At 41.8% G+C, this 16,199-nt stretch overlaps 1 protein-coding gene across 1 annotated transcript in view; it reads left to right on the top strand.

Annotated features, from left to right (window-relative positions):
* Positions 1-3,099: 3,099 nt before the first annotated feature.
* LOC132383327 (CUB and sushi domain-containing protein 2-like) overlaps positions 3,100-16,199 on the top strand; it is a 637,190-nt gene continuing 624,090 nt past the window's right edge. The window contains exons 1-2 of the mRNA XM_059954230.1: positions 3,100-3,160; positions 7,030-7,246. Of these exons, the coding sequence (XP_059810213.1) occupies positions 3,100-3,160; positions 7,030-7,246 (278 nt within the window). The remainder of the gene's footprint in view (positions 3,161-7,029; positions 7,247-16,199) is intronic.

Consider the following 16,199-nt stretch of genomic DNA (forward strand, 5'->3'; position numbering starts at 1 on the left):
AGATTGAAAGAAGCTAAAGGAAGTTGTAAAATTAGTCACCTTCATCTTGGTTACTAGCCTCCATATTATCCAAATCGTCTTCAAGGAGCGGTGTCCCAGAAAGGTGGCATCCATTATTAAGGACCCCATCACCCAGGCCATGCCCTCCTCTCATTATTACCATCAGGAAGGAAGTACAGAAGCACGAAGGCACACACTCAGTAATTCAAAAACAGCTTCTTCCCCTCTGCCATCTGATTCCTGAATGGATATTGAGCCCATAAAGATTAGCTCACTTTTATACATTATTTATGTTTTGTGCTATATTTTTAATATACCTAGATATACTTACTCTAATTGATTTGCTGATTTACTTTTTTTCTTTCTACATTACCATGTATCGCGTTGTACTGTCGCTGCTGAAGGAACAAATTTCACGACACCTGCCAGTGATAATAAACCTAATTCTGATTCTGAATTGACAAAGCTGTGCTCAGAGAGTAACACGAAAACCCATATTTTTCCTGATGAGGTCCCTGCTACCTCATGTTGGATGTTTGTCAATTTGGTTTATAAGTCTCTTCTGTTCATGTGTTCCAATCTCTTATAATCATCGTGGTTTTATCCAAAATTATGAAATTATATTTTCAGTTTACAGTTGTTCTGAGTAAAATACTAAACCAAGACGGTGCCAATGTTGCAGAGATGATGTTAGTGATGTTGCAAGTCTGAGTACCACCACCAAAAGAAAAAATGCTGTTTTCAATAAACCCAGGTGCCAGGGAAAGATATAGTATTAAGATCAAACTTCAGTTCAGAATCCCCTGTTTAAAATTCATGAAATGTGCTTGTGAGCCAATTGTTGCGCACAGGGAGCATCAAACTCTGATTGAATTTCTAACTCAATGCACTTGTGGGGGAAAATTCTCTGATAAATAATTGATCTTAATATCTTTTTTATTGTCAGCAGTTTTGTATCATAAATTTGCATTATGTTTGCAATGTTTCTGATTACTTGGAAAATAATTCCCAACTGCAGTTGATTACAATGCCTTGTTTGGAAACCAAATGCCCATACATGTTATTGATGAGGATCTTTGGGGAAAAAAAATAATTCACAGAAGATTTCCCATTCCATTCTAAATTGTAGGTTGTCATTCATGCTAATCCAAAATTCAGTTGTGAAGGATGAAAGATTTAATATTGTTCTCGTTGAAACAATCAAATTGAAAACTAAAAAGCAGGAAAAAAAAAGTTGCAATATGTGTGAAGTTTCCATGGGACGATTTTGGGGTTATGAAATATGTTCTGATGTCATGCTCACCTAATCTGCAGACTCAGAAGGTCCTTGGTATAGTCCTTCTTCTGGATTAAGTTCTCTATGAGGACTAAGTTAGCTAATTTTCCACTAGAGTAGCAATCTGGCATCATAGTTGACCACAGTCCAACTTGGAAAATCACCCATTATTCCTAAACACTTTGAATAGTTTTGAATGAAAAGTATGTGTGTCTAAAAGGTGTATGCCAATAAGATTGGTTAGGCTATGATCAACCAGTAAATCCACAGATAGTTAGATAGTCAGTGTCAAGATTCATATCTGAAAAGTTGGGTGAGGTGTTATTGTGCTGTCAACACATATGGTATCTTTGACATCAGAAAGGAGAGAATATTTTGGGCTTACTAACACAAGTATTTGACTTTCATGATTACGTAGTTTAATAAATGGGAACGTCAATCTTCTTTCTCTATCAGCAACTGTAGTTTTATAACCTGATATTTCCACAGAGTGGGACTTATTTTGTTTGAAGCTCAGAGGAAATTTCACATGTCAAGTTGAAATATTATTTATTTAATTTAGTATAATCACTTGTTCATTTTAGAAACAGAGAAACATAGAAAATAGGTGCAGGAGTAGGCTATTCGGCCCTTCGAGCCTGCACCACCATTCAGTATGATCATGGCTGATCATCCAACTCAGAACCCTGTACCTGCTTTCTCTCCGTACCCCCTGATCCCTTTAGCCACAAGGGCCACATCTAACTTCCTCTTAAATATAGCCAATGAAATGGCCTCAACTGTTTCCTGTGGCAGAGAATTCCGCAGATTCACCATTCTCTGTGTGAAGAAGTTTCTCCTCATCTTGGTCCTAAAAGGCTTCCCCTTTATCCTTAAACTGTGACCCCTCGTTCTGGACTTCCCCAACATCAGAAACAATCTTCCTGCATCTAGCCTGTCCAATCCCTTTAGGATTTTATGCGTTTCAATAAGATCCCTCCTCAATCTTCTAAATTCCAGTGAGTATAAGCCTAGTCGATCCAGTCTTTCTTCATATGAAAGTCCTGCCATCCCAGGAATCAACTTGGTGAACCTTCTCTGTACTCCGTCTATGGCAAGAGTGTCTTTCCTCAGATTAGGGGACAAAACTGCACACAATATTCAAGGTGCAGTCTCACCAAGGCCTTGTACAACTGCAGTAGAACCTCCCTGTTCCTGTACTCAAATCCTTTTGCTATGAATGCCAACATACCATTTGCCTTTTTCACCGCCTGCTGTACCTGCATGCCCACCTTCAATGACTGGTGTACAATGACACCCAGGTCTCGTTATATCTCCCCTTTTCCTATTCGGCCACCTAATTTTGCCCTTCTGTTGTGTGCGTACATTTACTGATGCTTCTGGACACATCATCAGTGATGTTCCTGGAATCATCAGGTATTTCAGGTCTTTCAACATTATACACCCTTCTCCAGGTGATCCAGCCGGAGCTGATCAGATCCTGGCTTGTGTCCAGTTGGCGAGCTACTGCGGTTGTCTCCATGGCTCCCCTCTCTTGAGCCACAGCCTCCTTAAGGCCCTCCTCTTCCTCTTTCCCTCGATGCCCAAATTGCTGTAGGCTCTGGCTAAGGAATGGGCTGTGAATCCCCTACTTCCACTGGGAGACACCTCGCTCTCCGTCCAGCCTGCTGGCAGTTGCTGACCAGTTCTGCGTACTTGGAGAGCTTCCTTTCAAAGGCCTCTTCCAAGTGATCTTCCCAAGGGACTGTCAGCTCCAGCATCACCAACTGCTTCGTAGACTCAGACACAAGGACAATGTCTGGTCTCAGGGTGGTGGCTGCGGTATGGTCGGGGAACCTCAGCTTCCTTTGGAGGTCCAGCAACAGCTGCCAGTCTCTCGCAGAGGTCAGGATACCTGCCGATGATCTTTTGGCTGCTCCCCAGCTCTTACAAAGGCAATGGTCAGCTTGGAGGGCTGGGACCATTTCGCCCAATCCACTCCTGCGCTGATGGCTTCAGCGATGGTCTTCAGGACCTGATCATGCCTCCATCGGTACCGTCCCTCACCAAGTGCCCTTGTGCAGCTGCTGAGGATGTGCTCCAGGGTTCTTCGCTTGGAACACAGTGGGCACACTGATGAGTCTGCTTTGCCCCATGTGTGCAGGCTTGATGGGCTTAGAAGCACATGGTACACAGCCTGGATGAGAAATTGGATGCGGCTTTCCAAAGCTCAGCCCAGGTCACTTTCCTCTCCACTGCATTCTCCCATCTTGTCCAAGCTCCCTGTTGCTTCATTCCCACCGCCTTGCAGGTTCTCCTCTCCTCCACTGCTGCTCTCACCTCCTCCTGAACTAGATGGCGCCTTTCCTTCCCTCTGGTGTCCATTTGTGGAGTTGAAAAGGATCCTAGCCCAGCTCCGCCTCGTGTGACCACTCCCACCAGCCTCCAGTGATGTAGCCTTTTCTCTGCTTCCTGAACAGCTTCCTCTGCCCTCCACTTCCTGCCAGTCCTCACTTGGATCCCTGCTCGAGCCACCTTCGTGTCACTTGAGTCCCTGTACTGTACCACCTCTTGTAACTTTGAATTCCTCCTCCAAGGAGTTGAAGGGCAGTTACAGTTTATTGTGGTGTCACAGAGCAATGTGTGGTTAAGTGCTTTGCTCAAGGACACACACGCAGCCTCAGCCAAGGTTTGAACTAGCGACCTTTAGATCACTAGACAAACACCTTAACCTCTTGGCCATGTGCCAACACAAGACGGGTAAAGAACACAGCATGATATAGATCAGTTGCAGATATGGGCTGAGAAATGGCAGATGGAGCTTAACCCAGATAAGTGTAAAGTGTTGCATCTCTGTAGAGCAAATGGAAAGAGACAGTACACTGTTAAGAGCAAGGTCCATAAGTGATTCTGAGCAGAGTGATCTTGGGATTCAAGTTCATAACTCCTTGAAAGTGTCGACACAGGTCGATAAGGTGGTTAAGAAGGCTTATGGAACACTTTTATTAGTCAATGCATTGGGTTCAAATGTCAGGAGGTTGCAACTTTATAAAATTCTGGCTAGGCCGCATCTGGAGTATTGCATATAGTTTTGGTCACTAATGGGGTTAAGTTGAGGTTTACCAAGATGCTGACTAGTTTAAAGAGCATGTGCCATCACAAGAGGCTGAATAAATTTGAGTTGTTTTCTCTGGAGCGTTGGCAGATGAGGGGTGAGCTGATAGAGATTTAGAAGATTATGAGAAGCATAGAGAGGACAGAGTATCTGTTTCCCAGGGTTGAAATATTTAATACCAGAGGGCATTTATTGAAAGTGAGAGGGTAGGTTCAAGGGGGACATGAGGAGTAAGTTTTGTACTCAGAGTATTGTAGATGCCTGGAATGTGCTACCTGGCATGGTGGTAAAGGCAAATACATTGGAGATTTTGAAGAGATGTTTAGATAGACACAGGGATGTGAGGAAGATGGAGGGATATGGACATGGTGTTGGTAGGAGGGATTAGTACTTGGGTGTTTTTGATTTACTTTTTAGCTGGCTCAGCACAACATTGTGGGGCAAATGACCTGTTCCTATGCTGTACACTTCAATATTTTATGTTCTATAACAGTTTTCTCTCAGTGATTTTGCTGTAGTTTTACACTTGCCCTTAAGTGATTTGAGTAATTAAGTGATTAAGGATGATCATCCTTTTCGAAGTATTTTTTTTTCTGGACTGCAGTTCATGAAGAACTAACATCCATGATGCTGAGATACCTCCTGGTATGTGCTGGAATACATCATCAGAGATGTAACCTGGGGTCATCGTGTGTTTTGGGTCTTTTTAATCAGACACAGTCACCAAAGGGGTACACCTCTTGATTCATAGCCATCTGAAGGCTCACTCAACAGCCTCTGTGATGGCTCTGACAGCTCTTTTTGCAGCCACTGTAATGCTGAGGAGTAAGTAGGTTCCGCAAAGCGAGCTGGCGCAAAGCCTCTCCACCCCACCTTTATAGGCTCACATCATGTTCTCCACCCCTGTCTCTGGCACTGTTCTACCAGCTCCTGGTTTTTGGTTTTCTTATGCTGAAATGCCTCCTTCATCCAGTCTTCCCTGTGTGTTCTGCCATGACCACCTGCTTCAAGGTTTCTGATAGAATGACCATTTCCTGCCTCAGTGATGATGAGGTGATAAAGTCAGGGAACATTAATTGCTGGCCAAGTTCGACTTTCAGTTGCTTGTGATATGCAGTGTTAAGCAAGCCTGCTGGTGATCTGGGCTAAGGCTGAGGTTGGTCTCCAGTTTTGAGAAAGACCATGGGTAGTAGAGGTACTTTCTGCTGTTGATGGCCAAGGAGATATTTTCTGTCATTGCCTTCAGCATCTGCTCATAGTGCCATCAAAGACTAGCTCTGTTCACACTGCTTTTTCTGTTTTCCTGTTTTGCGTGCCACGAAGTTGGAAGTCAGGACCAAACCATGAAATTGTATTATCTTTGCTTTAAGAAGTCATTATCTTGGTTGTTGCCATTTAGGAACTTGTTTGTTTTTCAAATGGCTTGCCACTAGCTATGTCTCCCATGGAAATAAGGGAGAATGGGAGGGATTACAGAAAATAAGGGGGATAAAAGAGCAATGACATTTGGCACTTCCTGAGAGACTCCTACTCCCCCAGCTAAACAGTAATCTAATGGCCCCTGTTGATCACAACGATTTATTGGTCCACAGATTAAGGAAACTATGCACTACAGTTATGTGGTCATAAATGCCTTCATCTTCACAGAGGACTGCTCTCATCAGTTTTTTAATCTAATCAAAATTTTATGAGAATAAGTTTTGAACATTAAGATGGTACAGTATCCTAATTCAGAAGGAGATGGCCATTTTAATGTACATATGATTTTTTTAATGTTCTATCGCTGAGCAGCAGTGAACCATCTGATTGGCCTATCAGAGTTCTCTTTGGGAACTAGTTGACTTGATCAGCATTTCTGATCTGGCTATTGTTCATGATTGCACAATAAAAATAAAAAATCATAGTTCATTGCTTTCAGCAGAATGTATTCCTTTCTTTATCATGCGTCACTTGCAAAGGTTGTACATCATGACCTTGAGAATTTGTTTCTATTGTAACCAAAATAAGCTGGAGGTCCATTGATAATACCTGCCAAAAATATGGCAGACATGATGCCTAGAAGTTCCTGATTCTGTCTCCTGATTGGTGAGACAGAAATGGGCACAAACATTTAAAGAAAAGCATAAGTTCCTTTTTATACATAGTTTGCACATAGAACACAGGCACATTTCCTTTAAGTCAGATGACCTAATGTTGCAGCCTTGTGTTCAACTTAAATGTTTAAGACGAGAATTTGTGCATCAAGACCAACACACACAAAACTCTGAAGGAACTCAGCAGCTCAGGTGCATCTATAGAAAGCAATAAACAGTCATCATTTGAGGTTGAGGCCTTTCATCAGGACTGGAGAAGAAGGGGGTGGAAGCCAGAAATAGGTCTGATCTTCCTCTCCCTTCCTTACTAGTCTTGATGCAGTTTCTTGGCCTGACATGTTGCCCATTTATTCTTCCCTGTTCATGGTTCCTGAGCTGTTGATTTCCTCCAGCATTTTGTGGAACTTGCTCTTGGTTTCTAGCATCTGCCGAATCTCTTGTGCCTAAAGTTATGGAATTAATTTTCACACTAAGTAGTACTTCATTTCTTTTACAAGCTCATTTCTCTTTAGAAGCAGATAATTAAAAGTGACACAACATTTAATAATATCACATTTGTGTTTCAGGACAGAACTGTGGTGATACATTACATGGACCTAATGGAACAATAGATAGCCCAGGCTTTCCATATGGGTATCCAAATTATGCCAACTGTACATGGACAATCATCACTGAAGAGCGAAATAGAATACAACTGGCATTTCAATCATTTGCCTTGGAGGAGGACTTCGATGTACTGTCAGTTTATGATGGTCAATTGCAACAGGAAAACCTAAGAACAAGGTACTTTGTTCACACATTGTGGCTAACTTTAATTAATCAAACCTGTTTATCCTTGTTGAGGCAAATGTTTTTCAAAACTGCAGTTATTTTAGAAAATTAGATAGCAATAGTCTATTGATGTTTTGTCAAGTTAAAATTATTATTTTGTGAGACCATAACTTAAAATGCTCATACATTTATTTCTACCATACTGAAAATTAATAATATTAGAAAAATGAAATAAGTTTCATAAATTCAGTGCTCTGTAAGAGAGTAGAGTTGACACATCAGATGCACAGCCAGTGATTCTGAAAGATGTCAGCCAGATTTGTAGTGAAGTGTTTCGTTCCTTTCTACAAGTTATCATTTTGCCATCTCAGGTTGAGATTGACAAAGTTGAACTGTGCTTTTGTTGATGTGTAGCTTTTATAAAGGATCATCCTTTCTAATCAGGAACCTATTTAACTCCACTTTAAATATACCCAATGGCTTGGCCTCCACAACTGTCTGTGGCAATGAATTCCACAGACTCACTGTCAAAAGAAATACCTGCACATCTCTGTTCTAGAGGGACAACCTTCTATTTTGAGTTTGTGTCTTCTGGTCCCACTATTGGAAACATCTTCTCCTCATTCACCCTCCTCATTTCAATTTCTTAAACATTTCCGTACAACAAAACTAGGACCTCACTTTGGATGTAAAATCTTTTTTTTTTGCCTTTCTATTTAATGTAAGTACTAGCGTGCTTTGCCACTGTGCTTCATCACGTCCCTGCACTAAATGTGGGCATGTTTCTTCCATTGCATTTGAGTCACAGTCGTGACATCTGGGTGGATCAATTTTATGGCATTACTTTAAGGTGTTGGGTCTTTGGAGATGCATCAAACTGACTCAGAATCAGATTTACTATCTCTGGCATATGTTGTGAAATACGTTAACTTTATGGCAGCAGCACAATGAAGTACAAGATAAATAAACATAGAGGGAGAAAATGTCCAGTAAATGTCTGTGAAATAGTTAAGTAGTGCAAAATAACTGAAGTAAAACAGTAATGAGGCGGTGCTCATAGGTTTAATGTCCACTTAGAAATTGAATAGTAGAGGGGAAGAAGCTGTTCCTGAGTGTGTGCCTTCAGGCTTCTTTCTGTGCTTCCTACCCGATGGCAGCAGTGTGAAGAGGGCATGTTCTGGGTGGTGGGACTCCTTAATGATTAATGCTGCCTTCTGAAGGCACCGCTCCCTGAAGGTGTCCTGGATGCTAGCAAGGCTGGTGTCCAGGATAGAACTGACAGATTTTACAAGTTTCTGCAAGTTATTTTAATCTTGCGCAGTAGCCAACTACCCCCCCCCCCCCCAACCTTCCCCATACCAGACGGTGGTGTAGCCAGTCAGAATGCTCTCCATGGTACATTTGTAGAGATTTCTGATTGTCAATCTCCTCAAACTGCTAATGAAATAGAGCCACTGCTTAGCCTTCTTTATAGCTGCATCAATATAGTGTGTACAGGTTAGGTCCTCAGAGATATTGACACCCAGGAACTTGAAATTGCTCACTCTTTTTACTTCTGATCCCTCAATGAGGATTGGTTTGTGTTCCCTCGTGGTACCCTTCCTGAAGTCCACAATCAGTTCATTGGTCTTGCTGACATTGAGTGCAAGGTTGTTGCTTTGACACTACCCAACTAACTGGTGTATCTCACTCCTGTACGCCCTTTCGTCACCATCTGAAATTATGCCCACAAGGTTTGTATCATCAGCAAATTTATAGCTGTAATTTTGAGCTGTGCCTAGCCACACTGTCACAGGTGTTGAGAGAGTAGAAGAGAGGGCTAAGCACTTATCCCTGTGGAGCACCAGACCAGTATTAGTTGCCAGCAAAGTGGAGATGTTATTTTCAATTCACACAGATTGTGGTCTTTCAGTTAGGACATTGAGGATCCAGATGACGAAGGTACAGTCACCTCAGTTCTGTAGCTTTTCGGTCAGGGCTGTAGGAAAGGTGGTATTAAATTAGGTATTTTCATTGTCCGGGTGATCCAAACCTGTGTGGAGAACCATTGAGATCACGTGTATTGTATACCTATTGTGGTGATGGGCAATTTGCAGTGGGTCTAGGTCCTGCCTGAGGCAGGCGTTGATTCTATCCAGGACTAACTTCTCAAAGCATTTCATCATCATAAATGTGAGTGCTCCTGGACGATAATCATTGAGGCAGCTCATGCTGCTCTTCTTGGGCACTGGTATAATTGTTGCCCTTTTGAAACAGTTGGGAACTTCCATCTGTAGCAGTGAGAGATTGAAAATGTCTTTGAATCCTCTTGCCAGATCAGAGACTTATCAGATACTCCTGTTTGACTTCAGCTTCCAAGTCAGAGATCACATGGTCATTAGATGCTGCAGGGATCCTCATAGCTATAGTTTTATTTTGTCTTTTAAAGTGAATATAAAAGGTGTTCAGCTCTGCCAGTAGTAAAGCATCACTGCCACTGATGATGTTGAGTTTTGTTTTGTGGGAAATAATGATTTGCAAACCCTGCCAAATTTGATGTGCATCCGCTGTCGCTTCTAACCTCTCCTGGAATTATTTCTTGGCACTTGAAATTGCCCTATGCAAGTCATACCTAGTTTTTTTTTAATACAAACCTGGATCACCAGACTTAAATGCCACAGTTCTAGTACTTAGCAGCTTATGAACATCCTGGTTCATCCACAGCTTTTGGTTCAGGAATGTGCAGTAAGTTGTCATTGGCACACACTCATCCACACATGTTTTAATGAAGTCAATGACGACTGTGGCATACTCATTCAGGCTTGAAGATGACTCTCTGAACACAGTCCAGTACATTGATTCAAAGCAGTCCTCTAGGTACTCCTGTGTCTCCTTGGTCCATACCTTCTCACTACTGATGCTGCAGTCTTTAGTCTCTGCCTATACTTAAGCAGTAGAAGTCGAGCCAGGAGATCAGACTTACAAAAGTGTGAGCATGGGATAACATGGTAGGTACCCTTGAACTCAGTGTAATAGTTGTCCAGTTATTTCCTCTAGTACTGTGGGTGATTTGTTGACAATAATTACTTGGTGACTTTATCAAGTTAGCCTGGTTAAAATCCCCAGAGTAATGAGGAAGGCATCAGAATGTGTTGGTTCATGCCTGTCTGTTGGGAGCCTGTCCAACATTAGCCTGAGGTGGAATGCACACCACTACCAAAATGATTGCTGAAGTCTCCCATGGCAGATAAAATGGCTAGCAGTTAATTGCGAAGTGTTCCAGGTCTGGTGAGCAATATTGGGAAGTCAACAACATATTGGCACACTACAAGGAGAATGGGTTCCATGGTTTTCTTTATTTCATGACTGTCAGAGGAAAAAAACGAATCTCAGGGTTGTGTACTGAATAAATGCTTCAATAATGAATGTACTTTGAAACATTGAATCTCGAATCTTGGAGGTAGGTGTACTTTCACCAGGTGTCAGACCCTGATGGTGTAAAGGGCTGGGTCCTGAAAACCTGGGCCAAACAACTGACCTTCACTGTTGTTATCTGAGGTTTCCACCAGCTTTAAATGAGTAGCAGAAGGATAGCAGAAAAGGTTCCCAAGAAGAGTATGGTGTGCTGGATTAATAATTATGAGCCAGTAGCAGTTCCATCTGTTGTGATGAATTGCTCAGAGAGTTGGTCAAGGCCAGAACTACTGCCTGTCTGAGCCAGAATCTGTACCTACCACCACAACAGGTCTGCAGTGGATGCAATCTCATTGGTTTGCCATTCAGTTTTGGAGCACTTTGAAGTATTACCTACATCAGGCTGTGGTTTAGTGATTATAGCTCAGAAGTCAACACAATCATTCCCTCAGTACTATTCAACAAGCTTCAAAACCTTGGCTTTTAGATATCTCTCCGCAACTCCATCCTTGACTTCTTCATTGGGAAACTGTGGTTCGGTAATAACATCTTCTCCTCACTGAAAATCAATAAAAGTGCACCTTAAGGATATATGCCTAAGCCCAGTGTTCAACTCTTTCTACATTCATGACTGTGTGGCTATGAGAATGTGAAGAGGGTAAGGAGTACGTGTAGAGGGGGTGGGCGAGGGGTAAGTGTAGCAAAATATGTAGACAGGAAAAGAGAGAGGTACGTCATTTGGGAAGTAAGGAGAGGTAACTAAAATAAGGTGCCAGGCCAGATGTGGAGACCACAAGGAAAAGGGAACCTGCGACCACAAGACAATGTGTTTGGCAAAGTATTTTGAGCTATACTTATTTCAAGTGTTTCGAAGTGCGTCTGTATTAATTCCAAGTATTGCGCTTGAACCTTTGCTAACTTTGAGTATTTTGCGTGCTTAGCTATGCAATAGCCAATCAATTAATGAATTTGAATCGGTAACCATATTTGCGAATGTAGTACCCTGCTTTTGGGTATAAGTATGACCTTCGTAAACCGACAAATTGGGAGTTGGCTACCGTACGCCTGAAGTGCGTGGGGGCTGCGAACTCCTCTCTGGATAAAAGCTGCTTCAGAGGTAACTTTGTGTCTCTGGTGTTTTTCCTCAACCGAGCAGGTAACAGTTACAGGTTGACAATGATCACTGCTAGGCACAGCTCAGACACCATATATAAATTTGCAGGTAACACCAGTGTTGTTGGCAGAATCTCAGAAGGCATCTAGGAGGTGTACAGAAGTGCAGTAGGCTGGCTTGTTGATTGGTGTCACAACCACCATTTAACATGCAAATTTCCTATGATTACGTTTGTTCATAAAATAAAAACAGGGTGCACAGGGAAAGAATTACTTTTTTTGTTGTTTTATTTGGTTAGGCTTTAAATAATTGGGCGACACAGTAGTGCAGTGGTTAGCACACTGCTTTACAGTGCAGGCAACTCCGGTTCAATTCCTTTCACTACCTGTCAGGAATTTGGATGTTTTCCCCTAGACTGCATGGGTTTCCTCTCACAGTCCAAAGATGTACCAGTTGGTTGGTTAATTGGTCATTGTGAATTGTCCCATGACTCAGCTAGGATTAAACTGGGAACTGTTAGGCAGCATGGTTCAAAGTGCCGGGAGGGGGCAGACCTGTTCCATGCTATAAATATATAAATAAATTCCCTTTATGTTTTCAATTTGACCTCATTGAAAAATTGACAGTATACTTGGATTCTTGTTTGTCAGCCGTATTGGATTTTTATGTATTCCAAATGAATCAACTTAAAAATTTACAAGATTACATGTTTCTGTAGAATTAGATGGCCAGAAGCTTTAATTTTCAGACTTGGAAATGAGCAAGCACATCGAGCTTGCTTCTGATTATATCTACCTTCTGCCAAGTTGCAAGGGACCGCAGACAGCTGAATTTGGAGTAAAAATAAATTACTAATTGGAAAAAATTAACCCTTAAATGGACACAATTTGCAATGCCATTTCCTGATATACAGTAGAGTAGCAGCTAATGCAAAGCTTATACAATGCCATCTGAAAGATTGGGTTTCAATCCTATCACAAAGGAGTCTGTGCATTCTCCCTGTGGCTATGTGGCTTTCTTCTGGGCACTCTGCTTTTCTCCCAAATTCTTAACCAAAGACATGGAGTTAGGGTTCTGCGGCCATGCAGGGAGCATGGTGATACCTGCGGGCAGCCCAACACAATCCTCGCTGATTTGTTTTACTGCAAATGGAGCGTTTCACTGTACTTTTTGATGTTCAAATCAAGCTAATAAGCCTACTCTTTGTAGGCTGTCTCACAATGCATTTATTCTGGCCTGCTGCTTTCATTTTCATTTTTAAAATATCTACAAAGTTATGAGTAGAAAGATGCTACTTGCTTAAGGCAGGTTAAACAGCATCCATGAAAGAAGATGCAGTGGACATTTTGAGTCCAGAACTCTTTATCACTTTTGGGTCTCTAATCCTGAGACCTCTCTAACCCTACGATCACTGATTGCTTAGCTTCCCAGTCAGCAATTATCTTCCCCACCCCTAAATTCTAGTATCTTCCTTGTTTGGGAAATTAAACAACTTGCATTGAGTTGAAAAAATAGATGGAGAAATTATTTTTAAAAACTGTAATCAGAACGAAATAAAAGTAACCATGAGGCTGCTGAGTTGGTTCACTGGATTTTGAGTTGCCTCGGTTTTTATGGTCCAGTGAGTTGCTGAAACATCTCACTGAAGCAGACAATATTTATTCTGAAAAAGCTTTTCTAACCTCACCAGGGATGAGATCATTAGCCTTTGTGTTTAGCAAGCTGTCACTCATTTTGGCATTGTGGTTCAATGATTACTAACATGTCAAGAAAGCTGCAGAGTATGATTTAGGTGAATGGCAAGGCATAAATTAAGAGCTACAAGTGTAATGTAGTTGCTGGCTGGCACGAATACACACATTTACGAAACTTGCAAAAATAAATCTTAGTTTCTGTGGTGTTGTTTCCTTTCATGTGATTACTGGGTGAAGTTTCAGTGGTGCTGTTTTTTCTCAATGTAGTCAAATTGGTTCAAGTGATCAAGAGATTTTAAGTAAACCTGACATAAAAAGTAAACCAAAATCTCAAAATCAAGATTAGAGTTTATTTATCTTGTGTACTTTGAAACATATAGTGATTTTTTTTTTTTGCATTAATAACCTGCTCCCCACAGGACAACACAGAGCACACCAAGTACCAAAACAGTAACTGCTAAACGAGCTCTATTCCACACTCATACACAGTCCTTTAACCCTGGACACACTGCCTTCCACCCACAGCCTCCAGCAGACTCGGAACCAGATTCAGGCCTGCAGACACTGTAGAGATGGTTAATAGTTTTATTCTCATTCCACTCAGTTAGCCTCTCCCACATGGGAGGGGTTTACATATTGTGCAAGCAGTGTTATCAATAATGTTCAGTTCAGTATCTTGCATGCTGACCTGCTGGTATGTGTTCTGTACTCTCCCTCATTATCAAACACGACAGCTCAACCACGGCAAGTGTGAGGTGGTTCATTTTGGCAGGTCAAGTATAATGGCAGAATATAGTATTAATGGTAGGACTCTTGGCAGTGTGGAAGATCAGAGGGTTCTTGGGGCCTGAGTCCAGAGAACACTGCTGTGGTTAAGAAGGCATACAGTGCATTGGCATTCATCAATTGTGGGACTGAGTTTAGGAACTGAGAGGTAATGTTGCAGCTATATAGGATCCTGGTCAGACCCCACTTGGAGTACTGTGCTGAGTTCCGGTCTCCTCAATATAGGAAGAATGTGGAATCCATAGAAAGGATGCAGAGGAGATTTACAAGGATTGTAAATCCCTGGATTGGGGAGCATGCCTTATTTGAGAGTAGGTTGAGTGAACTTGGCCTTTTCTCCTTGGAGTGACGGAAGATGGGAGGTGACTTGATAGAGATGTATAAAATGATAGGCATTAATCATGTGGATAGTAAGAGGCTTTTTCCCAAGGCTGAACTGGCTGCCACAAGAGGAGACAGGTTTAACGTGCTTGGGAGTAGGTTCAGAGGAGATGTCAGGGGTAAGTATTTTTACGCAGAGAGTGTTCAGTGCATGGAATGGGCTGCCGGTTACTGTAGTGGAGGCGGATATGATAGGGTCTTTTAAGAGGCTGCTGGATAGGTACGTGGAGCTTAGAAAAATAGAGGGATATGGGTAACCCTAGGTAATTTCTCAGATAAGCATATGTTCGGCACAGCTCTGTGGGCTGAAGGGACTGTATTATGTTGTAGGTTTTCTATGTTCCTATTAGGCTTCAATTTACCCAGCAAACTCAAATGTTCCTCACTCCTCCACTGTGCTCCTCCCAATGATATGTTATAGGCAGGGCAAGTGCAATGATTGTATTGAATGTTAGCAATTATTTTATAGATATGATTTTATGATTATAACTGTGCCTGCTTTTCACTTGCGTGTTTTGTGGGACTCGTTGGTGTCACTCTCCATAGAGAGGGTCGAATCACACCGATCTGAATTCACTGCCAGCCCACCGCACCTGCGCTAACTTCTTCCATTAATGGAAGGATTGTTGAATCAGTGCTCTGTACATAATAATCACTCAACAATGTACACTAGACCGTGAGCAATAACTATATCCCTGGCAGGGAGCACTAAAGCCTTGACCTTGGTATCTCAGATGGCTTTTTGGATAGCGCACTCCTAATAAATGATTTTAAATTGTTTTAACCTATCATAAACGTAAAAATGCTGTTCAATACCGAATTAAATACTTAAAATTTATTTTATACCCACCTAAAATTCAGAAAAGAAATACAATTAAGTAAAATTGAAAAATCAGAAATTAGTTAAAAACAATAATGCAGGATATAGTTAAAAACAATATTATAGGACAATAATATAGGATTTACAGGGTAAACTACTGAAAACACTGACCAGTGTACCCAGGGCCAGTCCTATCATTCATGTTCAAGTGATCTGGTCAATTTGAAGGGCCATCATCATTTCTGAGGGATTGACCTCTCTAGGGTGTTATGGTTCTAGAACTGCAAGACCTTATACAGGAGAGTGATCACTGGGGTTTCCCTCCTCCCCCCCCCCCCCGAGATTTACCTAGAGTATTGTATACGAAGGGCCTGCAGCATTGTTGAGGATCCCTACCACCTATCCAGCAATCTCTTTGACCCACTACTAGGAGGATTGAAGTGCAGGAGCATCAGGACCAGGACTACCAGACAGGCTAACAGCTTATTCCCTCAGGCTGTGAGACTAATGAATACACTGATACCCCTGAGGTCCCATCACTAGGACAGCAAGCTGATTGCTGTTCACTGTACTGCTTGCTGTTTACCTGGGCTGTGCATTATATACACTTCGAAGGTTATATTATTAACTTATTTGAGGCAATATTTTGTTTTATGTGCTGTGTATGATAAGTTTTAAGGGGACACTGTGATGCATTTCATTTGGTTGTATGTATGTACAGTCAGATTACAATAAACTTGAACTTGTACAGCACATCCAGACCATCCTTTCAGAGCA

The sequence above is a fragment of the Hypanus sabinus genome, chromosome 30 (assembly GCF_030144855.1).
Source record: "Hypanus sabinus isolate sHypSab1 chromosome 30, sHypSab1.hap1, whole genome shotgun sequence".
Classification (NCBI taxonomy): Eukaryota; Metazoa; Chordata; class Chondrichthyes; order Myliobatiformes; family Dasyatidae; genus Hypanus; species Hypanus sabinus.